The 24,166-nt window shown below is 40.1% G+C and overlaps 1 protein-coding gene across 3 annotated transcripts in view; it reads left to right on the top strand.

Annotated features, from left to right (window-relative positions):
* Positions 1-24,166, top strand: part of PLPPR5 (phospholipid phosphatase related 5) — a 200,032-nt gene that overhangs the window by 154,793 nt on the left and 21,073 nt on the right. For 2 of the 3 annotated variants that reach the window (XM_041421256.1, XM_041421254.1), the window contains exons 4-6: positions 189-377; positions 21,387-21,519; positions 23,741-23,991. In XM_041421256.1, the coding sequence (XP_041277190.1) occupies positions 189-377; positions 21,387-21,519; positions 23,741-23,991 (573 nt within the window). Of the gene's footprint in view, positions 1-64; positions 378-21,386; positions 21,520-23,740; positions 23,992-24,166 lie in introns of those variants that run through there. The other variant, XM_041421257.1, reaches the window with a different exon arrangement.

The raw sequence follows: 24,166 nt of genomic DNA, 5'->3' as shown, positions 1-24,166 counted from the left end.
CTGCCCTGCCCTGGCCGCGCTCCCCGCCGGGCTGACCGCGCTCCCGGGCGCCGCTGAGCCGCCCCGCCCGCGGTGGATGCCGCCGGCGAGCGGGCGGAGCGCGCCGCCGGGGAGAGGGGCTGCCGCGGCCGCCGGAGCCCACGTACATGCGAGTGCCCTCTCCGCTCACCAGCATGCTTTACTTCCAGATGGTGATCATGGCAGGGACCGTGATGCTGGCTTATTACTTCGAGTACACGGACACCTTCACCGTCAACGTGCAAGGCTTCTTCTGCTACGAGGGCGCGTACCGAAAGCCCTACCCGGGCCCGGAGGACCGCAGCGCCGTGCCGCCGGTGCTCCTCTACTCGCTGACCGCAGGCGTGCCCGTGCTGGTGGTAAGCAGGGGCCGCCCGTGCCCACACTCCGGTGACTTGTGGGGCCGGGCCGGGCCGGGCCGGGCCGGGCCGGGCCGTGGGTCCCGGCCGGAGCAGTGCCGCCGGCGGGCGGGGACCCTCCGTGCTCCCGGGACCGCGGCCCGGCCCCGGGGCCCCGGCGGGCAGCGCTGCCGCCCCCGGCCCCTGCCCCACCGTGCCCACCGCGCCTCTCAAGTTTATTTTTAGCACCGGTTTATGTAACTGCCACTGCCTGTATTTCCAGCCCCGTGCGACTCCTTTTGGTAAAAAATTATCTTTTCTTTTTCGAAACGCGCGTCGCTTGCAGATAGATGGGCAACCTGAGGAAAACCTGGCTTTTAGAGCCACTTACTGATGTGTCATCCGGTACTAATCAGAAAATCCCTCTGTCAGTTTTGTTTTCTAAAACTCAGCTGGTACGTGCGAGGAGCAGGGAGCAGTTTTACTTGATTTAGTTGTCTCCATATGTCACAGTTACTGATGTGTGGGCAAACGAAACCTGTGTCTCTAATTGAACATGATCTTCCGTCAATCAGTTTTAAACAGGTGTGGCTAAAAAGTGGTTTATTTAATCGATTTTCTATCGGGATCTTTTTTTGGGAAACGGCTAAGGGAAAGCTTTTTGGAAAAGCAGTGAGATTCCTTTCAAGCTGTTGAAGGTACTCTGTGTTGTCAGATAACGAGGGCATTAGCATCATTCAGTGATCCCTCACCATACTGAGGAGGAAAGACCGAGAGGGGAGCATTTGACTGTTGGGGATGGATTATATCTAGACTTACAAGGTGCATGCACAGCTACACATACAGAAAGCCCTTGTAAAGATTTGATTTTTATCAACTGTAAGCATTAGAATAATAAAAGAATGCAATAAGAGGCCTTTTAAGATAGCATTTTTTTTTTTAATCACAATAATTCTTTTTCAGGAAAATGTAACAAAATAGGAGTCAAAAAAGCCTCATCAGAGTAAGGCTGTGGTAATCCCAGATACAATTTCTGCTTTTGTAGCATCATGAAATCTCAGATTTTCAGTATCAAATATAAAACCTTATGGTCAGGATCAGCCTTAGTGTTGAGACTTGGTTCTCTTTTTAATTTTTTTTTGTCCCAAGGGATTCAGTCGCTTCATTTGGCAAAACCTGTAGCATTTTGGCTTTGTTGGGTTCTTTTGATTTGAACATCAGTTATTTGACCACTTTATTTACCTGTTTGTTCTTTTGAACCCCTAAATACTGTTGAGATTCAAAAAGGGAATTTTGTTGTGTTTTTTTCTGCTGATGTTGTTTTTTTTCTCTGATGTTGGTGTGTGATGTTTGTTTTGCTTTTAATTCTATTTCTTTTGTTTGCCTCAGGAAGTTATAAAGATTATGTCAGATATTCATGTCGAGCATCTCTTTTTCCTGTTATGTGTCAGCAAGATGGATTGGTAGTTTCCATTCATTTCCTGGGTGCTAGATGATTACGTCAGAGCAATCTCCATGACATTTTGGGTTGGCAGTCTTGTAATTAGCCTTGCTAAGAAGCTAATAATAGAATTTAATGATACTTAACTGTGTTTCATCTTCCAATCACCAGTCTCTTGGGCAGATGACATGCTTTGGGATGTCAGGGCATGGAAAACCACATTGTAAATGACTGTGTTTCGCTTTTTTAAAAAGTAGTTTTATTTCATTTTATTAAACAAAAATTTAGCTCCTGAGAATCTCATTAATTCAACAGCATTAAGTCTAATAGTTAATTTTATTAAATGGGTGGATTTTTCAGGTTTTGCGTAGAGTTGTGTTCTGATTTGCCTTGAGCAATCCTCTTGGACTTAGTGTTTACCCAGGATGGCACTTACTCAGTTGTGTAGAACATGTACATTGCCTTTGCTTGTTCTTTTCATTGAAAGGAGTGGTGAAAGTAAGATTTCTTCACCAAAACAACTTGTATGTTTTCAGTTGTAGTAAGTTTCAGAGATTAGGTTCTCTTCCATTTCATTTATTTCTTGTCTATGACATTTTGGACTTATGTGTTCTGTGTATTTTTGTTTCTATAGATGAAATACAAGAAGGAATCATGTAACATAGCTCTATTTTGGTCTCTGAAGACTACATGCAAACGTAGGCTAGTGAAGGAAAGAGATGTGAATGCAATTTCACGGGTTTTTTCCCACAATGAGTATTGTCCTTGAACATAGGATATTAAATAATATAATTTATAAGGGTTTTTTTTAAAATCCTTTTTTTTTTTTCCTTCCTTGTTTGATGTATGGGATTAATGCTCTTTCTGGGGTTGTGAGGTAGAGCAACAGGATCTTTACCTTGGTGTTAACAGCAACTGAGGTTTTCTTGAGTGATTGGACTTAATTGGAGCCTTAGAGTGCTTCAAGTTAAGCCAGGTTATCTTAATGTGACTCAATTAATGGCTCCATTGGATTGAGTTTGAGTGAAGTTGCTCAAAAATCATAAAAAAAATCAGTTTTTTTCTAATGATTTTCCTTTCTACATGCCTGCTAGTAGAAAACTAAAAAAGTAAAGTACCAGTAGCAGGACCTGTCTTGATGAGCATCTCATCAACAGCGGTTCTCTGGCTGCTGTGAGGCTGCCACATGGCTGCTCATCCAGAACCCCTGTACCACATCAGAGATGCTGCAGCAGCCCTGAGTGTCAGGCCACGGGGTTGAGCTGAGTGTCTGCTCGCAGGGCAGCCACAGGCATGCGCTGGGACCTGAATAACAACCTGTGTCATCTGACAGGGATGTGCTGTGAGTGCTGTGTTCATCCTGGAAATTTTCTGGTTAGTCTTTGAAATGCTGCCTCCTGCTCGTACATTCCTACAGCCCTGGTGCAGCATTGCTGCCAGGCTTCCATTCCTGAGCCAATCTGCTTCCTCAGCCCATCTGCCCCCGTGCCATCCAGGGACAGATGCAGCTGGCTGGCAAGGCACAGGTGCTCAGGAGTGTGATCTGAGAAGTACAGTCCCAGGGCAGAAGCAGAGATTGCTTGTTCTACTGGAATGCTTGACTTTTTGATGGGGTTTTGGCTTTTTTGTTTTTTTTTTTTTTTTTTGTGTGGGGGGATTTTTTTGTTTACTTGCTTTGTTTTGTTGGGTTTTGCTGGTTTTTGTTTGTTTGGTTTGATTTTGGTTTTTTGTTGTTGAGGATTTTCTTTGGGTTTTATTTTTTTTGTTTTTGTGATGGCGTTTTTAAAAATTTCTATCTGTGAGTCAAGTACTCTGATATGGAAAAGGGAAACTGACTGAAGGAAAGGAGTTTTGTGCTCTGTACGTGGGACTTATTGGGTTTGTGTATCTGTAGTCTTTGGTCAAGTAATTACCATGTATTTACCAAATATTTGGTCAGCCATGACTTGGTGGGCAGCTGGACTAGATGATTATTGTAGGTCTCTCCTAGCTGAACTATTCTATTCTAAATATCTGATAGGTTGTGTAGGATCTAGTAAGGAGTCAAATTGTGCTATTCATGTTGGCTGTAACAAATTTATTGTCTGCTAAGATGTCTCTGCTTAAAGCCCCTGCAGCTTAAGAGTTGCCTGGAGAAGCTGTGGCAGCTGGCATGTTCCAGGCCAGGCTGGATGGGCTTTGGGCAGCCTGGCCCATGGAAGGTGTCCCTGCCCATGGTGGATGGGCTGGAACTAGATGAGCTTTAAGATCCCCTCCAACCCAATCCATTCTGTGATTCACAGGTATTGCAGCAACTGTAGGAAATTTGTAGGGGAATCCAACCTTGCTCTAGGATGAGAAGAAATGCTTCTTTTTTTTTTTTCCAAGGTGGTTTTCTAGCTTTTAGGTTCCATGAAATGAAGATATGTTATTATAATGTTGGTTTTCTCTGGGTTATCTCTAGAGGGTGTAGGCACTGTTTCTTACCTCCCAAATCAATTTTGAGTTCTTCCACTGGAGAATTTTGAGGGTTCAAACAGTTGCTTTTCTTTAGTCTATTTTTTTAAAAAGTGCTGAAAACAACTGCAGCTTAACATATAATAAAATATATTGTCCCTTCCATTGTTAGACTTTTATTTGTTGAAGGTCTCCTAGGTCATACTTTTAGGCACAGGTAATGACTTGAATGAGTTGAGGTGTTTGCATAAGGAGCATTAGGCACGCAAGCAGTAAAATCTTTTAAAAATGTGGATGAGGTGGAAATTGCAATCAGAAGAGTGGAAAAGCCCTAATTTTGATAGTCTGTGAGGGAAGACTGAGACTTGGGCAGAGGCAGTGCCCCTGTGGGCTCCCTTTTTTGCCTTTGTGACTCAGATTTGGAGGAGTACTACTGGCTCTGTGCTCCTATCTTTCTAGTGTCCATCGCACTAACACCCTGAAATCTCTGGTACACTGAGGAATTCTCAACACATGCTTTATTTTTTTTCTTTTTTGTTTTTTTTATCTTAAAGTCAAATGTGAAGGTGACAGGAAATAGGTTCTTGATTTGAGTCTATACAAATATGTAATAAGCATAGAACTGCTAGTTGAGGGCTCAGTGCTATTTAAGCCATTTCCCAATGTGCCAGTTCTTGCTCAGTGGGCTGGTTGCTTTTTAAAACTTGTTATGACAGATGTAGCTTGGGAAATACACGTCAGTCTAATCCTTTAGTTTCCAGTAGAGATGTTTTCTAGAACGGTGAGGCTAGTGTCTCATGTTTTCAGAATCTATAGAGTGATCAGTTCTGCATTGTTTCTTTCTGGTAGATGTTAATAATTTTGACCTCTTTAAAATGCTGTGAAGTGCACTCAAGGATTCTTTTAGTGATTCCACATACTAATATGGATTATTTAAAATGTCAAAACTTTTTAAACAATAAGTGGTATAAAATGTGATGCATTAGACCTAAGATGTATGCTGACTGCCACATAAAAGCCAGGAGGAGATAATGACACATTTTCATTAACATATGTAAACAGTTCAATTATGCAAATGGTGTTTGCTTTTATTTCCAAGTAACAAATATATGATTACAGTACTTATCCATAAAATATACACTTCTATTTGCTTAGGCAAATTCCTAGCATATTTGTATTTTCTCTGCAAACCAATTAAAGACTAATTTATTTTAGGATAATACTTCTACTGTCTTCACTGAAAAAATATTTGCCATTGAGACGTGAAGTTTTGGATTCTGTCTTTTTTTTTTTTTTTTTTTAAGTGGACTGGAGGAATCTCTAGATTTGGCACATCCCAAACAAGGAATGGATGTCAAAAATGAGACATTCTGCCTTGAGCTTAGCTTTAGTCAGTAGCTTTTTCCTTTGAGGAGGAAATTTTGAATCCTGGCAAATGAAAGACCAAAGTGAAAGACACAATGTAATTGTTCTTGTATCAAAACCCCAGTACTTAAGAAAAAACAAGATCATTCTGTGAAAATTGAAAAAGAGAGGCTACCTTTTGAAGTATGTGCACAGTTTTCCTAAGTCTGCTTTCTTCTTCACCGTCTTTGCTGTTTTAATAGCTCCAGGTCTGAGTAGCTCAAGAGCAGTTGAAGAATATGCAGAGACCTGAAGGAGATGCACCACTTGATTCCAGCACACAGATCTCTGTGATGTGACTGGACACCTCCCATCTCAGTCTTCCTTTCTGAACCTGCTAGTACCTATTTTCCTTCTGACGTCTGTAATTCCATGTGCTGTGGCATCAGGGACTGATCAAATTTTATCAGGCTGAGTTCTCAAAACGCCCTTGGCAGAGAAGCTTTTAGTTAACCTGTTGTTCGCTGAAACTATTCTACTAGTGTGTAACTTAGTGCCATACATGAAAAAGTGTTCTAGGTTGTGATTTCTGGGACATCAGTTGTCTGTTATAATGTGAGGAAAAGCATAATCTAGAATGAAAGTCCTGAAAATATTTTCTGTGAATTTGCTGTGCCTCATGCCTGACCCGTTTCTTCATTCCTCACCTTAGTCAGGAAAAGCCGCTACCTTCACAAGTGTTCTTTACTTCAGGCTGATTATTTTTCTGCTTCATGGTTGGTACCAAGTCACTTTGGCTTCTATGGACACCTTGACAGTATTGGAAAAAAAGCACAGGGTCATTCCAATTTTGTGAGACCCCACTGGAGTACTGCATCCAGCTCTGGGGCCCCCAGCGTAAGATTAACATGGACCTGCTGGAGGGAGTCCAGAGATGGATCACAAAGGAGATCAGGGGGCTGGAGCATGTCTCCTACGAACACAGGGTGAGAGAGCTGAGGTTGTTCAGCTTGGAGAAGTGAAGGCTTTGGAAGGACCTTGGAACACCTTCCACTACATAAAGGGGGCCTACAGGAAAGCTGGAGAGGGACTTTTTACGAGGGCTTATAGTGATAGGACAATGGTTTAAAGTGAAAGGGTGTGGGTTTGGAATAGATGTTAGGAAGAAATTCTTCACTTTGAGGGTGGTGTGACACTGGAACAGGTTGCCCAGGAAAACTGTGGATTCCCCATCCCTAAAATTGTTCAAGGCCAGGTTGGATGGGGCTTTGAAGGACCTGGTTGAAGGATTAAGAACCAGATGATCTTCAAGGGTTCCTTCCAAATGAGGCCATTCTATGATTCTCAGAATTGAACAGACTTTTCTCCTGGTCTGCTGCTTGAAGAAGTGACCTCTGTGCATCCTGCAGGAGATTGTTTTGTCATTTCTTCCAGAAAAGAATCAAGGAAGCTTGATAAATAATGCAAGGATGAACAGTTGCCAGCAGCTGTGTTACAGGGCAAAAAAATCCCAAGGGTATGTAGCAAGGTATTCAAGTTTTCAGTTTTATGTACAACTTACTGAAAAAGTTGTACATACCAGCATAGGTATGCAGCATACATACCAGCATAGGTATGCAGTCTATCCTAGTGATCTTTTTCTGGGAACAGTGAACTTTTATTATGATATCTGAACATCTCATGATGCTGTTTTTGATAAGACAATGAGAGAGCAACAGAAGATTAAAGTTTTACATCCTGACTCATATGAGTTGGGTAGACTAAGCAGCCTCTGAAATCTAATGGAAATGATTTTGAGAAACTAATTAGCTAATCAAAGAAAATAATTCCAGGATTATTGAAATAGGTTTTTAGATTTATGTGCCTTTCTCTTGCTGGCACATTTTTCAGCTGTTAAAACTTTACATGAATAAGGAATTGCTAGTAAACTTTGTTTACTCTGTGATCACATTGTTCTTGCAGGGCTCATTTGATCCCTGCATCATAGCCTTGTTTCAATCTGTGTGCTCAGCTGCAACTTCTTTCCTTGATAGGTTTCTTGTTCCATTCCCATGTGTTTGTAGGAAAGATCTAAAACCTGCTGCCTTTTTGTTTTTGTTTTGTTTTTTGAAATATGCAAGTGCTGGGGACTTCGGGAAACCACTTTTTTTTGGGGAGGAGGAATACCCCTGTCTGGAATGCAGAAGTTTAAAGCTAAGGGAAAGTTTATTTCATGCTCTTCCTTTGTGAATGGATAATTGCTTTGCAACTCTACTTAAGAATAAAAAAATAAATCATGCTGTTAGGTCTGCAGTAACTTTGTGTACCAGATGTCAGCACTGGCCTGTTGGGACACATAGCAAGACAAATACGTGATTTGATAGTCTGATGCTGGCTTTATCTCAGCATTAAACCACTAATCCAACAGAGCTATAACCTGGAGAAACAATTAAAAATTCAGAACCACCGTGTGTTTTCTTAGGAATTCTTCTTTATCTGTCTGTATTCCTGTTGTGCTGTGATGGCTTACATGAGGAGTGCCTGCAGAAGTTGTGTTTGTACTTCCACTGCAATGTATTTCTGCTGTGTTTAGTATGCATGTGATATACAAACACTAACAATATCGAGGCCATATGCTTCATCCTTTGATGGGTTCTCTGGAAGTAAAGTGGCAAGCAGATGTGAACAAGGCAGGCAGGCTTCTGTTTGCAACAGATGAATGGCTGCTTGTCCTACAAACGATGCACTTATGTTTAAGTGAGAAATTGTTAATCCAACTAATCCTGAGTGATTAAGGAGTTTGTATTGTTGTTTATAATCTAAAATAGTAGGCTTGACGTAATAATCAGTTTTTCAGCTAAACAATTCCTGCTCATTTTATATCATGCAGGATTGAGGAGATGGGTGTCCATATGATACATAATAAATGACAGCCAAAGTAGAATTGTAAGTAGCTTTAGCTGTGTTTTTCAGCCCTAAAAGCAGAATGATGTTTAAAAAGCTTTATGTGCTCTTGCAGCATCTCTCAGATACACTGAAGTGCATGATGGCCCAGCTTTCATTGTGCGTGTTTTTTTATTTAGCAGAGATGTGGCAACCTCACAGATTGCAAGTAAAAAGTCCATCTGAAGTGGATATACCATATCTCTGGCATTCAAAAAGTTGTACATGAGACATACTGCTTTAAGGAGGACTATCTGTTGAAAACTAATTCCTTTGTAATTGCACACAGTGACCATGGTGTTGGACAGTGACTAGGAAAGCAGTTCTACCACTTGCTGTCTCTGGTGGCCAAACTGCCTTTGCCAAGAGCACTTCTGTTTACCTGTGGATCAGAATATATTTATTTTCAATGTAAAAATACCAATAAAACTGCAGTAGAAAAATGACTGTATGTATTAAGGCTTTTTAGAATCTATTAGTGTAAAAATTTTTTCAATACTGATTCAAAACGGACTCTTAATTTGGGATTCCACTGGGGTATGGGGCACCATAAAAAACCTTCCTGGTTATACAGTATGAAAACTCGGGTTGTGGATTCCACTTCTGGTTGCCAATCTGGACAACTTATTGTCTGCAGTTCCGTGTGAATTGTGTAAATGTATCATAAATATCCGTTGCCTGATTACTATACATTGTATATTTATATGAAAATTTCATTAACCATATGCACTTGCTAATGTATAGCCAATTATAAATGTAGCTTAGCTATGTTTTAAAAATATTATTTTTCTTTCTCTGCTGTTTTCTTCTTGCCTCTCATCCATGTCGGGTTAAAGAGTATGTATGAAGGCATTCGGAGATTTTAATTTTCTAAAAAATGAGTAAGAAAAAAGTAGCTACCAAGAACAGAAGTCAGCCTAACAGTATTCTGCTATCCAGATTTTATTTTTTTCTTTCTCTGTACAGCATATTGAAACACCTGTTGTTTTAGGTTTAGGTTTCATGCTGTCTCTAAAAAGAATCAGTCATACATTTTACTTTTTATTGTTCAAATTTTGAGTAATATTTTGGGGATTTCTTCAATCAATGTATAGTTTGGCTCTTTATAGATCAAGTATTGAATATTAGAATCAGTAAGTGGAACTCAGCCTCCCAGTATAGTTATTTTGGGTAGTAATAGGGATTTCGGTGACCTGTCTGTAGCAATTTAGGGCTCAGACATGACTGAATTAATTCTGCTTAAAGATTTCTTAATCATGGGCCAGCTGAGCTACAGTAACCAATGACATGAACTTGCAGCCTGTTGGGAGCATGAGGTGAAGTATTTGAGCTTGATCTGCTTTAATCAAGACTTAGCCCAGGATGTGTTCATTTTTTGGGTTTTACAGAGTGCGTGCACAGGCTGTCCATGACTGTGCTGAGAAGGAGGAGCCTCACAGGGTGCAATGGCTCATGGCTGAGCCTGACCTATCAAGTGCAGGTCTGTGCAGGAGTTCAGCTCTATGCAGAATGATGCGTGGACATGCCCAAGCTTTGGCACATATTAACAGTACTTTGATCATACTTACATTGATTGAGCTGGATGTCCAGAGCCTCTCCACTGCTCAGGTGCTGCTTTTCCTGTTCCTGTGAGGGGTGTCCTTGGCCCTGTTGGGTGTATCAAGGTTCTGCCATGAGGCCAGGCCTGAGGCTGCTGCCATCGTGCATTCAAAATGCACAGACAAGAGTCTGAACATCTGAGGGCTCAGGGGAGCTTGGGCTGCATTAGGCTGTAGGCCATAAGCATGTTCCATGTGGATGGTGTGGGGACATTCCAGCTGTTAGCATGGCCCCCTTTGCCAAGTGCTCACGCTTGACTGAAGTCAGCGCTTCAGTCAGTCACAGGGACTCTTTCCAGAGCATTTAGCGCAGGCAGATGAGATTTGTAGGCAGATTGACCTTGGGCCATGTGAGTGGTTTGGGGACATCTGCAGCTGGCAGAAAGAATGTACAGAGCTGGGCTGTGAGCTCTGACAGGCTTTGCCTTGGTGAAGGGATCTGACCACTCAAGCAGGATGGACACGTAGCTGTTAATGCCTTGCTGTCAGATGGTAGTTGTGAAATTAGGCTTCTCTGTAAAGCACTAGGAGATTTGTGCAACAACAGTTATACTAGAGCTAGATTGTTAATTTATCTTGGTATTGTTAATGATTTATCTTGGTGTTGATGGAGTTTAATCACATGTTTCAGTGCTGTTTGAAATCACAAGGCTTTCCTCAGGTTGAGTGCTGTGTGTGAATGAGTTTGGTGCTGATAGAATCTTTTTCTTCTGTACTGCAGCATTATTCGGTATTTCTTTTGTTTCTGAATTGATTGTAATTGTTGTGTGATTAAGGGTAGATGGAAATCATAGAGCAGAGACTGTCTTTAAAAAACTAAGTATGTTTACATAGTATGCTCAGTGTGTTGCCAGAAAAAGTCATGTTTACATGGTTGACTTGTATCCATAGTTTTGTTCATGTGTACTTTCAATCTTGAATACCAATGGCAAAAACGTAATGCCTCAAAGAATCTATTTATTTACATCAGAATACTTTAATTGTTATCTCTGAATGTGATAACACCTTTCATTGCAGAACACATTGAACTGCTCTTTGTAGTAATTTAAATTGCTCCAATAATGAAGTTGCGTCCAAGACTGGCTAAAAAAGCACGTGTTTGTACATTTACATAATAGCATTTTTTTTATATAATATCCTTTATTGTCTTCATACAGGAGACCAAAAGCCAGCTATTATAAATTCTGCCTTGAAGACAGTCAGTATCAGCGCTTCACAAGATCTAAAAATTTTAAATACACTCATTCATCCTTAAAACACTTCTGTCACCACTTGAGCTTTTTTCAAGATATGTGATAAAGCCAGCAGCATATTTACTATTATTTTACAGATCTGTGCAAAGGAGATGATCCTTGTTAGGGTAAACCATTATGCACTATTTCTTGAGTGGAAAGAGATACAGTCACATATTGAAGAAGAGTAGCTGGGTTTGCTTCAGCCAATAGACTTTGCAATTAGTTTTGAGAATACCATTGCATGTCTTAAAGAGCTGTTTTTATGCTCTGCTGTCTTCACAGCAAAGTATACAATCTCCCCTCTGTCTTGAAGGCATTTCCTGTACTAGGAAATTTTTGCTGAAATTTCCCACTCTTGCTACTCCTGTTTCAGCTCATTGGCTGCTGTGCCAATGAGGGCACTTGGGACTTCCTCTTAATTCAAGCACTGCATTGTGTAAACTTCTAAACAGGGTCAGACAACATAGTGTTGCCAGCTGCACATCTGCAGCCATCTGGATTTGTGGCAGGAGCAGTAAAATAGACATTGTGTAGCAGAGTTGAAAGAGTGACAAAAGTGGTGCAAATCATATTTGCAGAAAACCCACCATAGAGAAACTCACCATAAAGAAAATCCACCATATTTGATCTACAGAATATACAGTATCGTTATTGAAAAGGTCTTTCCACTTGTGTATTTATCAAATAAAGATAAATGAGATATACTACTGCTGTGTAATTTCTGTGAAAAAGCTTGCTGCCTAATTCATTCCCACTGCATTGTTAAGAGCAGGGGTAAATAATTATTAAAGCTTCTGGTGCTCATAAACAGGCTCTACCCCCACTTGTATGACATCATTAATACTCTATTTCTAATAAACATCAGTTCAGTATCTTAATTTATTATAATACCATTCTTAAAGAGAAATAATTGCACACTGTGAAATTACCGCTTTCAGTTCTGAGGGAGGAGATGCAGGGGGAATGGTCACCCATTGTTTTGTATCTGGGCTTGCTAGTTGTTTGAGGTGAGGCTAGAAGAGGCACTTCTGACCTCTTTTCTTTTGGATCCTTTCTCCCTGACCAGCATCTCCAGTGACTGTTCTCTGAATAACATAATGAGTTTGCCTGGTCAGTGAAGCTTGGAAAGTTAACTTCTGTGGAGTAATCTCTTTGACTGTGTTACTCAAGTGTCAGTGCAAGGTGCTGTCTCTACTTTTCTTTACTTGAAAGCTTCTATTTGGTCATTTGTTTCCTGGCTTTCAGAGGCACTACAAATGTGGATTGATACTGTTACGGTTTGTTACTGAGTAATTTTACTGCTGGTTTTATGCGGAATGCACATATTATGCGCAAGTAACCCTAATGTAAGCTCAGAATAAGTTTTAGTTTTAGACCAAATGCTTTTATGCATGGGCTTTTAAAGTGTTTTAAATTCATTTTTAATGGCACCTGGATTCTTTGCAGTAGTGCTTACAATGTAAAGACATAAAGTATATTAGAATAATGACTTATAAGTTAACATGTTCAGGAGTGGGCATTGCATTTTTTGACTTATCTTTCTGATTTATCTGACCTGTTAAACCTCTTTCTCAAATATTTGGTACTGCTTCTCTGTAAAATTGGATTGTCTTCCTAGTTTTCTTATTTTCATGGGACAGCATTCATAGCTAAGACCTATTTCCAGACTTTGTATGAGGTATTGCTCTTAACCTAGAGTGCCATAGTTTTCACAACTAATCCAGCTCCTGTTGAAGTAAGTGAGTTTACTGCCTTGGATTTCAACTAAAAAAAGGTTAATCACCTTAATGCATTTGATTTTTTGGCAATTATACTGTAGCCTAAGGTAATGGTAAATGAAGAGGTGCTTATACAGAGGCCATTATTAGTAGGAGTAGAGCTACTTAAGTGATTACAAAAAGAGCTGTTTTATTTTGAAGGTAATTTTTAATAAAAAGCTTAGAATTATTTTCTTGAGGTGTCTACTTAAATTTATCATTATGAATCAAATACTATTTGATAATAATAAACATAAGTAGGAATGTTGTGTGTATGTTTTGTAGACATACATATTTTGCCACAAAAATCCAGAAGACAATTTTTGTGGAATCTTACAGGTATTGATCTTATGTACAGCGTGTTTTTCTCGTAGTTCTATTAAAACACAGGGTACTTGCACATGGGGTACAAGTGTTTGGTCCTTCATTTTCCATTGTTTGATGGCAATGGCAATTCAGTGGAAGTGGCTTTCCTTGAACTGATCTCTGGAATAATATATCTGCAAAACATCGCTGGCCTTGAGTAAAAGTGAGCTAGAAGTAAGACACTGGGAAAAGTGAGAAATACAGATATTCTCCTTCTGAGCCTCTGAGAACAGTTGGCTACAGTCATATACTGACTGTAAAACCACTACTTTGTGACTGGAATCATTAAGAGATGCCTTTTATGTAATCAGATTTTATTCAAACAGGGATGAAAGGCCGTTTATGCTGAATTTTGCAATTGAATGTTCATCCTGGGTAGAAAAGCGCACTTGCAGAGATCACCTAAGGCTTAAAATACAGTCACATTGCTGTTGGAAATGATCACTGGTATGAGTGTCAGATGCACTGGTATTGTATTTATCAATGAATCATGTTTTCAATGTGCACAGAAGGGTTAGGACACCAGTGTGCCTCAGCAGACAGAACAATGTGCAGTTTTCTTGGCCAGTGAAGAAACAAAGGGGTTCACCAAGGCCAGGTCATAAAGAACCACAGTCTTCTCCACGTGTGTCACTCGAAGTCCAGTGGAAGACTTCATTGATACAGCTGAGTGCAGAGATGAACATATATGAAATTCATCTTCTAATAGAGAAGATAAATCGTAGAGCTTTGAATATTTTTTTCCTTCACAAATACCGCAGTATTTTAAAGGTTGAAGTTAAGTGCTTGAGAAAAATGAAGATGTAGAATTCTTTTTCAATCTCCTTAATGAAATAATTCTATTTAACAACAACCTTTTTCATGTATCCATCAGAGATCAGGAGACTAAAATCAGTTGATATCTGAATGATATCTGGTCATATTACAACTCATTTTCCTAAGGAGGTGTGTAGTTCAGAAACTTTACATAATGGCATCCTTAGTTTTTGTAAAAAGAAAATGAGAAAAATTTAAAAACTGAGAATTTCCTATGATAACCTTATCTGGAGTATTTGAGCCTAAAGTAACTTCACAGTTTGAAATGTGAATTTATGCCTTCAGAAGGCAGTTTTGAATTAATTTTTCTCTCTTCCCCTCACCATTTACTAGGGTTTTTTTAGATGTAGAGATTTTTCTCTAGATTAACATTTTTTTTCTCTAGTTTTTTGATGTTATTTTTTTTAAATTAGAAAAGCTTGATACATGGGCAAGAATTCTCATGAATATCTCTTGTCTACTACCTATTGCAATGTGTTCAGCAAGAATACTCATGTCAGTATTGTAAAGCTGCCAGCATTTGGATAGTTTTAGAGCCAGGTGCCAGACACTCACTTGGCCCCCAGACTGCCACATTGGCGTTCCTGAGTGTGTGTTCCTCGCATCCTGGCCATTTCTAATTGCCTGGAGAGCTGCATTGTGGAGCAGCTGCATGTTCTTCATCTCACAGCGGTACGAAAGGTTCAGCAGCCATGAGCGGGAGCTGCAGTGGCAAACACAGCAGCTGGAGAGGGCAGAATGCAGAGCTCGGTGTGGAGGGCAGCCCAGCAGGGCAGGCAGGAGCTGCAGTGGCAAACACAGCAGATGAAGAGGGCTGAATGCAGAGCTCCATGTGGAGGGCAGCCCAGCAGGGCAGGCAGGAGCTGCAGTGGCAAACACAGCAGATGAAGAGGGCTGAATGCAGAGCTCCATGTGGAGGGCAGCCCAGCAGGGCAGGCAGGAGCTGCAGTGGCAAACACAGCAGCTGGAGAGGGCTGAATGCAGAGCTCCGTGTGGAGGGCAGCCCAGCAGTGCGGGCACACCTCCTGAGCTGTGTGCTCAATGCCCTGCCTCAGTCCCAGAGCATCAAGTGCCATGCAAGGCCCTGCTCTCATGTGCCACCGGTTGTGGCCTTCTGGTGATGGCACAAGGCGTTCTCTTCTCCAAACAGCAGGCCCTGGTAACTGTTTCTCTCAATGACCTTTTACTTGCCCAACCTTTGCTCTGGCATTGTGTGATTTCAGCCCTGGTGCTGCTCTGCAGGGGCTTTGCCCATCAGACACCTTAGCTGGGCTCCAGAGGAGATGCCATTGGCACACATGATCAGTTGCTCAGTTAAGAAAAAAAGGAAGGTCTTAAGAGACTCTGTACTTCAAAATATTTATTTTTTTTTCCTCTCTTGTGGTAATGAATGAAGATAATTCAGTGAATGATGAAGTTGTCCATGTTTCTGTGATTATGTTCTCATGTGGTTAATTTCTGGCTTCCTGATTAAAAATGCTTGGCTACTGTGTGCCTCTTGCTTTCAAACAGCAGTAAAGTGTGAAGAGAGCAGCCTTTACCATTGTTACATACTGAATATGTCTACAATGTATTAAAAAGGGAAACAAAGAATATTTGTTCCTATCAAAAGCAACATTACTGTTTAGTACCGTATAGCCTTACTCCACACTACAGAGAACTAAGTAATGCAGATAATATTTCACTATTAGATATGTAATCTTTTACTGCTATTTTTCTTTTTTAAGTGGACATGACCAAATATATTGAATTTTAGTATTTCTCTCAAAAAAATATGGGGAGTACATATTTTTAAAACAAAATTTACAGGCTCAAAAAGGCTGAGTATTTTTTTTTTAATCTTTCTTTAGAAAAGTAGTTTTCTTTTTTGCATCTTTTCTGTAGACCTTCAGAAGCTGCTATGCAGTATGGTCCTGTATCCTCATGTTGAATGCAAGAGAGGATGTTTTCTATTTAATCAATACCACACAGATTTATCTAGGGTTTATTTTTTTCATTTTCTGCAGAACTACTGGTCATTTGTTACTATAGAAAATGTACTTCTCTGAAAATTGACCAGGGCATTTGCTGTCAGTTTAAGCAAGCAAGAAGCAATGAGAACAAGAAAAACACAGAAAATGGCCTCAAGGGAAAGCTCTGCATAATAAGCTTGAAATTGCTACTGCTGGAAATAACTGTTGCTGCTTTTCCTGCCGGGGCTGTCACCTCACTCAACAATTTTAGCTTCAAGTGGAGAGTGGAGCTTTATTTTGAGCATCACTAAAGGCCAAGATTTATGCTGCTGGATTTCCCAAACTGAGGCCAGTATGCTCGTTGGTACATGGATGGCATTTTTAAAGAGGAAATAGGCCAGGAATAGCCCATGGTCTCAAAAGTTAAAAAGACAAGTTAAAGAGCAGAAATAACAAAGCATATAGAAGCCATATTTTTAGAAGAGATCTGCACCATACTAAGTGGGAACTCATAAGTTAAATGAATAGGGAGGCCAGGTAATTTAATTGATAACAGTTTTCATAGAGATATGTAAATCATTCCCAAGATTTTTAGTCCCATTTCCTACCTTCCCTTCTTGCCTGATAAGGAAGAACAAGGAAATTGATTCTAGAGAGAAAAGCAGAGCTATGGAGACTGCCTGAGATGCTCATTCCCCCAAGGTTATTTCTTCAAGATGGTCTCATAGAAGCCTTGGTTGCTGTTCAAGTCATGCCTAAATGGGAGAAACACAATGAATGAAAGGAAGTCAGAAGGGAAGCTACAATGCACAGTATTGTAAAATCTTCTTAACTTGACGAGTTGAGCACATGGATGAATATTTAGTGGTCTTTTTAATGCAGTAACCACTTTTCAGTGTTACTCATCTAAGTGGTTGCTGTAGTTACAGCATAACCCTGAGAATTGGCAGAGAGGGAATTGTGTTTTCTGTGACATTCCCTAGCCTGTGTGAAATATTTCTTGAACATTTGTGTAGCCTAAAGTAGGTGGTAGCTGGAAAAGTCTATGTCTGTATACACAGAAATTTATTTCCTAATCCCAAATAGAGATTATCAGCCTTATATTTCAGGATTTGTCTTGTTTAAACATATTAATGTACCTTCAGCTATCTTGTCATGCAAGTGAATATTTAAGTCTCACTTAAGTCCTGGGACTTTATAAGGAGTTTTGTGAAATAGATGACAATGTAGGTCATAAAGTAAACCTCATTATTATTTTAAGAAGTGAAGATTTAAGGTCATTTATTTATATAGGTGCTGACTGTTGTAAAGCATAGGAGACACTAGGGGAGGTTTGCTTATGGAGTCAGTTTACTGGAAAATCAATGTCAGAGCTGCTCTAGCTCTAATATTTGGAATGAGTCAGGCTTGACATTTCGAGTTGAAAAGAATGCAGAATTTAGAACCAAGTTAAGAATATACTGGATGGAAGGACAAATTAGATTTTTAAATTGACATGCAGTGCTAAAACTAGGCACAGCTTGCCTGGATTCAGAAAAATGACTAATACAGAAAAAACCTGGACTTGGGAGGAGGGAATCAGTGTAGGAAATGTGTGCAAAATGCAATAAGAATCCTGAGGAGAACGCAAGGAAAGGGACAGGTATTAGGTGGTTGGCAATAAGTGCAGAAAATGTATTATTAATAATATATTAATATGTAGTTAAGAGGTGAAACAAGAAGAAATATTAATTTTAGATCACATCCCTCTCAAATTCTGTTCCTGGCTGTCAAATGGATTGTCACATCACAGACAGGATATGATTGCCATGGAGATGGTTCCAAGGACTTCTGTAATTTAATTTTTGCTGGGTTAATATTTATTTGCTTCCATAAGAGTAAATGATCATCTTTGTCTTGCTCCTTGTTGCAGCACTTATGTGCACTGTTTTTATCTAAGGACTCTGCAAGTTGTTCATGCACATGTTCTTCAGAATACTGAAGAGCCTGCACTTTGTACTGTTAGACTACAGATGAAAATTGTTCTTTTCCTTATACTTTATATGCTGTAGCTGTGGATCAGACTGGAAGGATGGCCTTAGGGAAGGATGGCCTCCCCTGCTTTTAAAAACTGCTAAAATGTCTGTGAGTTAAGAATTTTAATACATACCTTTGGGAAAATCTGTACAGTGATCTGAAGTAGTATGACCCTGGTAGAATAAGGTAAAAGATGCTTCTAATATCCTCTCTTTTTCATTGCAATCATATTTCTGTACTTGTACTTGTGTAGTTTTGTCCAGACATTGATGTTGTCAGAACATTCAGATTCTCCATTGCAATCTTTCACTGCCAGTTTTGGAATGTTCCAAAAACTTTTTGCCCTAAGACTTAGAGAAGTACACAAATAATTCTGTTAAATTAAATGCTGGTTACAACTGGCATATGCAGTGGAAGGGGTAATGGTGGTTCCTGTGCCAGCAGGAATACAGAAATTGCTCTTTCCAGGAATATATCAGGCATGCAAATTGCTGTAAAGTGCAGGGGAGATAGTGCTTTCCTTTTCCTCTGCCCTGTAGAGCTGATTATTGCCAGTGATGCTGGAGAGAGGAAGGGGAAGGAATTGCACTGGGAAGAAGAATTTCTCCTGGGATTTATTGAGATTGAAAAGGATTTTTCTTCCATTTCTGAAACATCAATAGACTGATTATTGAGATGAGCAGTGCTTGTGCTGAAGGATGGAGGAAGGAGAACAGCTTTAGCTGAGCTGCCAGTACAGAAAAATAAAGAAGCTGTATTTATTGCCAAATTCTAGAGGGATTCTCTTGAAGCCAATCCACGGAAGCATAAAGATGAATGCCTTGTGTGCTCAATGACTCCTGTTACTTCTGACAGTAGAGCACTACGCCTTCTGTAGCAGAAGTTTGTCTTTAGCTGAGTTCCACATCCTTCTGACCCTTGCACCTACGTGCCCACCCTTAGAGTATTCTTGTTCAGCTAAGAGCTTGAATGCTCCTATTTTTGGAACAGAAGGTTTTCTTCATACAGGTCACCATCAAAGACAGGAAATGTAACAAGGCAGCAGCAAAGATCTAGATGCAGCCCATGAAGGCATTGCTGGAAGTGAGAATCTCCTTTCCTATAACTGAACAAGCAGTTCTCTCTTTAGTAAATGCCAGCTTTCCTACCAGGCAAGAAGACAACCTTTATTCTTAGATCAGCAGATTCAGTCTCTGCTCAGAGCTGGAGAGTTGAGCTTGCTGGCACTCTAGGTTTTCTTGCAAAAGGTTGAATACTGCATCTCACAGATGCTTCCTTTCTGCTGAATTCTGCTCTTTCCTGGAGTTTCAAAATCTGTTAAAATTTTAGTGCAATCTCTTGAGTTTGGCAGAAAGAATTAAAGGCAGAAAGAATTAAAGGCAGAATCTGACTCTATTCAGGTTGCCTAGTCCTTGAGAGGAAAGAAAAGCATTATTGTGACTCACAGTAAAAGTATTAGTGTTTGTGTTCTCACCTTTATGAATCACATTAAAACTGATATTTTTGGATATGTTTTTTTCATGAGAGCTATAGGGATCATTGAGTTGAATTCTCCTCATAATTTGGATGATCTTGAATTCAAGGTTGAATTATTTTTCATGTATACTGATCATTTACTAATTATAGGTGAAGAAATTCTACTTCACTAGGGTGAAAATTTGCTTGCATCACAACAGAGGAAAGATATTTGTTAGTTCAGGTATTGAAATTTTTGATTTATCTAAAAATTCCACTAGGATCTGAAGCCAGTCTAAAGTAATTGATAATGACTGTTTTGGTGATAAATTAAATTTTGCTTTTTACATACTTGCCTCCAGACTTATATTTGTTACTTGTGCCACATTATTTATAAGTAGCACTTTCCTCCACAATTTAGCTCAAGGATATCTGCATAATCTACAAACAGCTAAGGGATGTCATTAATTGCATCCTTACTGTTGACAACAAAATGTGCATGTGGGCCAGTGCCCACAGATTATTTTATTTATTTTGTAGAACTGTTCAGACCTATTGTGATATATGAAAATATTTATCTTTTCCTGTTTGGGCAAAGGTTTAGAAAGACCTTAGCAATTAATCAGATTTGATGGCATTATTGGTTGTATTTGTGGAGTATTAGGATTTCACTTTGGTAGTCTTCATTCTAGTTGATTAAAGTGTGATGTACCTGTCAATAATTTCATGCAGAGGAGTGGAAGGGCCTTGCCTGTAAGTCCTACAGTGAATCAGGGTTAGAATCCAGTGGTCAGTGTTTGACCCTTCTGCTCTGCTTTTAAATTATCTCTGCCAAAAAGCTTCATATTGTATGTCTGCTTGAAGTCTTGGCTTCAGCTCTCAAATCTCAATCCACAATTGTAGTGAATAAATTAAAGGTCATGCTTTGTTGTACTGATAAATACATAACCTAGAGCAGATGTTTTACATTCAAAATATTTTTTTTCTTATTTGGTGATTTTTACGTTTTCTTGCCAACCATAATGTGAACAATATATAGACATGAGAACTTGATTTTGGTGGAGTGAATATGGCCATGCTTAATGTAAAAGTATCAGTTGTGACACTTTGTTCAAGCATGATTAACAGAGCTAAAGCCAGACTTGATAAATTTAGCTAGCAAAATGTGAATCAAACCCTGTTAAGTACATCCTGGCAAACCAAACCTCTGATGTGAACAGGAGCTCTGTTACGACTTTGTCCCCCTTTCTCTCTATCATAGTCCAGAATTTAAAGCTCAACCCTGCAAAGTTCTGGGTATCAGTGAATGCCATGTAGGAACTGAAATGCTGAGCATCTTGCAGGATTAGGCCTTTACTGTGGTCCAGATCTTGTGCATTATGTGATCGGTTGTTCTTGAACTAATAGGTCTTTCTCTTTCCCCTCATCCTGAAATCTAGGTTATGTTATATTGACTACAAATCCTGGTTGTAATAATTTATTCTCTTTTAAGGCAAATAAAGTAAAGCAAGCCATAAGGCATATTCCCCTTATAAGAAGATTAATGTACAGAACTTGATTCACTTATGCTGTCTTTCGTGCTGGTTTGGTCTTGTTTCTTTAAGATGAGATGTCTGTCTCTGTAATATTAGTGTATTTTACTTACTGTAATCTGATGCACCATTTCTTTCCCCTTTTTTCTCCTCCCCTAAGATTATCGTTGGAGAAACTGCGGTCTTTTGTCTACAGTTAGCTACAAAGGATTTTGAAAACCAAGAGAAAACAATATTAACTGGAGACTGTTGTTATATAAACCCACTGGTGCGCAGGACCATCCGATTCCTTGGTATGAGCAAAATTACTGCTTTCATTTTCTGAATGGTGAGAGTGATCAATTATGTCTTAATTTTGACCTGGGGAAAATATTCAGATAACCGTATTACATTTCATGTGTAGTCTTAAATCAGGTGCAGTTTTCCTTTTAGGCAGCAAATGAAGCTTTTTGGAAGTTTGGATTAAAAAACAGTTGCAGAAACAGCAGTAAAAGTAGAAGGAGCTGGGACCACTGGGGGAAAGACAACCAGCAGGCATGAAGTGGGGTGAAGTGGAGAAAGGTGGTATCCTTGTGCCATATATATAGCTGATAGTAAACACACACATACACCCCAAAGTTGAGGACATTGGGATATAAATGTGTATTTGAAGCCAAGCCAATTCAGTTGCTTTCTTAGCCTGGATATTGTTTTATATCCTCTAGCAGAAAATTGTGCAAAATCCATGCTACATTGGTTTTAGCTGAAACTCCCCCATTGACTTTGAGATGTCATCTTTGCTGTTTAGTTCATTCTAAATGTGTTTGGAGGGAGAAATCCCACCACTCAAAATTTGTATTGGACATTTCCAGATGCTGCTTTTTAATACATGTAGGGATGCCATAGCAGGGCTCAGTTCTTGTTTGGTTCTCTCTCATGGCTGCATCTGAAGGAAGCAGCTGGAGGAATGAAGCCTTGGGGCAGCTAATCCTGCTGTGTGCCCCAGTCTCAGGGGGAGGGAGGGCATGTGCAGCTGTGTCTGTATTTGCAGTTTGTGTAACAACTGTGCCTGCCTTCCCAGAGTGTGATTGCCCCCTGTAAGGAGACTCTCTTGTATAGGCCTGGAGGAGGTGCAGAGTGATGATAAGGAGCTCCTCCCACTCCAGTTCCTCTCTGTGTAATCAATGCCTGAGTTTTCTTCCCACTAAGTGGTCCCTTCTTTCCTCAAAGAAGCAAAAAGAATTTGGTTGGGATGACAGGAGTGAACAAAGGCCTCTCTGCTGTTCCAGTGGGTGAGACATTACTCCCCATTATGCTCCCCCAGCGTGATGTGTCCAGCTGCGTTGTGCAGTGCACACCCTCGGGACTGGCTGAAAGGTCCTTCTGTGAAGTGACATGGCCAGGCACAATGTGCTGCTCACCAGAGTCTAGCATCTTGGGAGGAATTAACATTAGTGTGATATTGCTGACCAGCCAGGATCCCAGAAATCAGCCTTGGTCCTCTAGCTTTGCTAAGAAAAATCCTGACCTTTATAACTGTATGTTTCTGTGGAATTATGTCTGCTGTGATGTTGATCCTTTAAAGTCTTCATAGTGCCCCATGAAACTGGGATTTTCCAGAGCTCACCCTATATTCACAGTGAAGTGGAGTATGAGAAAGGTAAGGTGATTAGCCCATAGAAATGCAGGGGGAAATCTATAGCTCAGGTGGGATTGGAACAGGCATCCACTGGCTGTGCCTGCCGGTCAGGCTGCTGTGTTTGCATGTTCTTCCAGAGCTCATTTTCTATTTACAAAAGGATAGAGAGGGACCTCAGAATGGCAAAAATCTGTTTTCTTTTAAGTAATCAGATACTTGCATTTACATTCTAATGAATGAATACATGTGCTTAATGCTTTGCTGATATGTCTGATTAAAAAAACTGTTTAGCATAAGTAGTTCCTCAAATATATAAATCTTTAGCTCACTGTGTTCATACTGTGATTAATATGCTATGCATAGAGATTTACCCAGTAGCAGGCAGATGAAGACAACTGGTGCATGGCAATATTGAATTATTCAGTACTTTAGATTCTTTACAGCTGCAAGGGGGGGGAAAAAAAGTTTTTCCAGTGTGTGTTATGACTTTACAAGTTACTTCTTCATCAGAATCTGACCTTGGTTTTCAAGCAGATTTATCGGGTGAAGAATTTCCCTCTGTCACTTCTGTTTAGTGAACATGGGCAAAAGTTAGGTACCAGTAAAGCCAGCTACCCCAAACAGGGGATATGCATGGCTATGGGGCCTAGGAAAGCAGGCTGCTTGCACAAGGGGTGAGTGTTCCTATGAAAAATGGGAGAGACATCAGGTGTGTGGGTACATTGCAGTGTTGCTGCTGCAGTTTTGTAGGAAAATACCATCTCCAGCATGAGCCGTGCTCTTTGGAGACAGTACATGGGAGGATTTTTCATGTTCTTAAATGGAAGAAGCTGGTCTATTGCTGTGATAAATAATATATATTGTCAGAAAATTTAACTCTTTGTTTCCCTCTTTAGGAATTTATGCATTTGGACTGTTTGCTACGGACATCTTTGTAAATGCTGGACAAGTAGTAACAGGGAATCTTGCACCCCATTTTCTTGCACTTTGTAAACCCAACTATACAGCACTTGGATGTAAACAGTATACCCAATTCATCAGTAGCGTACATGCCTGCACTGGAAATCCAGACCTTATCATGAAAGCCAGAAAGACTTTCCCATCCAAAGAAGCAGCGCTAAGCATATATGCAGCTATGTATCTGGCTGTAAGTATATTATATTATTTAATAGCACTATATTTTTGAGAGCCAATGGCTGGCACTCTGAGGGGGAGGAGGGAGGAATGGGCAGAAGAGGCCCAAAATTGGCTGGTTTTCTGCATGCAAGTCTTCTGTGAGAATGATTCATTTGGCTTAATTCTGACAAGGTGTAGTGGTTTCT

The sequence above is a fragment of the Onychostruthus taczanowskii genome, unplaced genomic scaffold (assembly GCF_017590055.1).
Source record: "Onychostruthus taczanowskii isolate IOZ18803 unplaced genomic scaffold, ASM1759005v1 scaffold7, whole genome shotgun sequence".
NCBI lineage: Eukaryota > Metazoa > Chordata > Aves > Passeriformes > Passeridae > Onychostruthus > Onychostruthus taczanowskii.
Note: the sequence above shows the minus strand (reverse complement) of the source record. Positions and strands in the feature narration are given on the sequence as shown.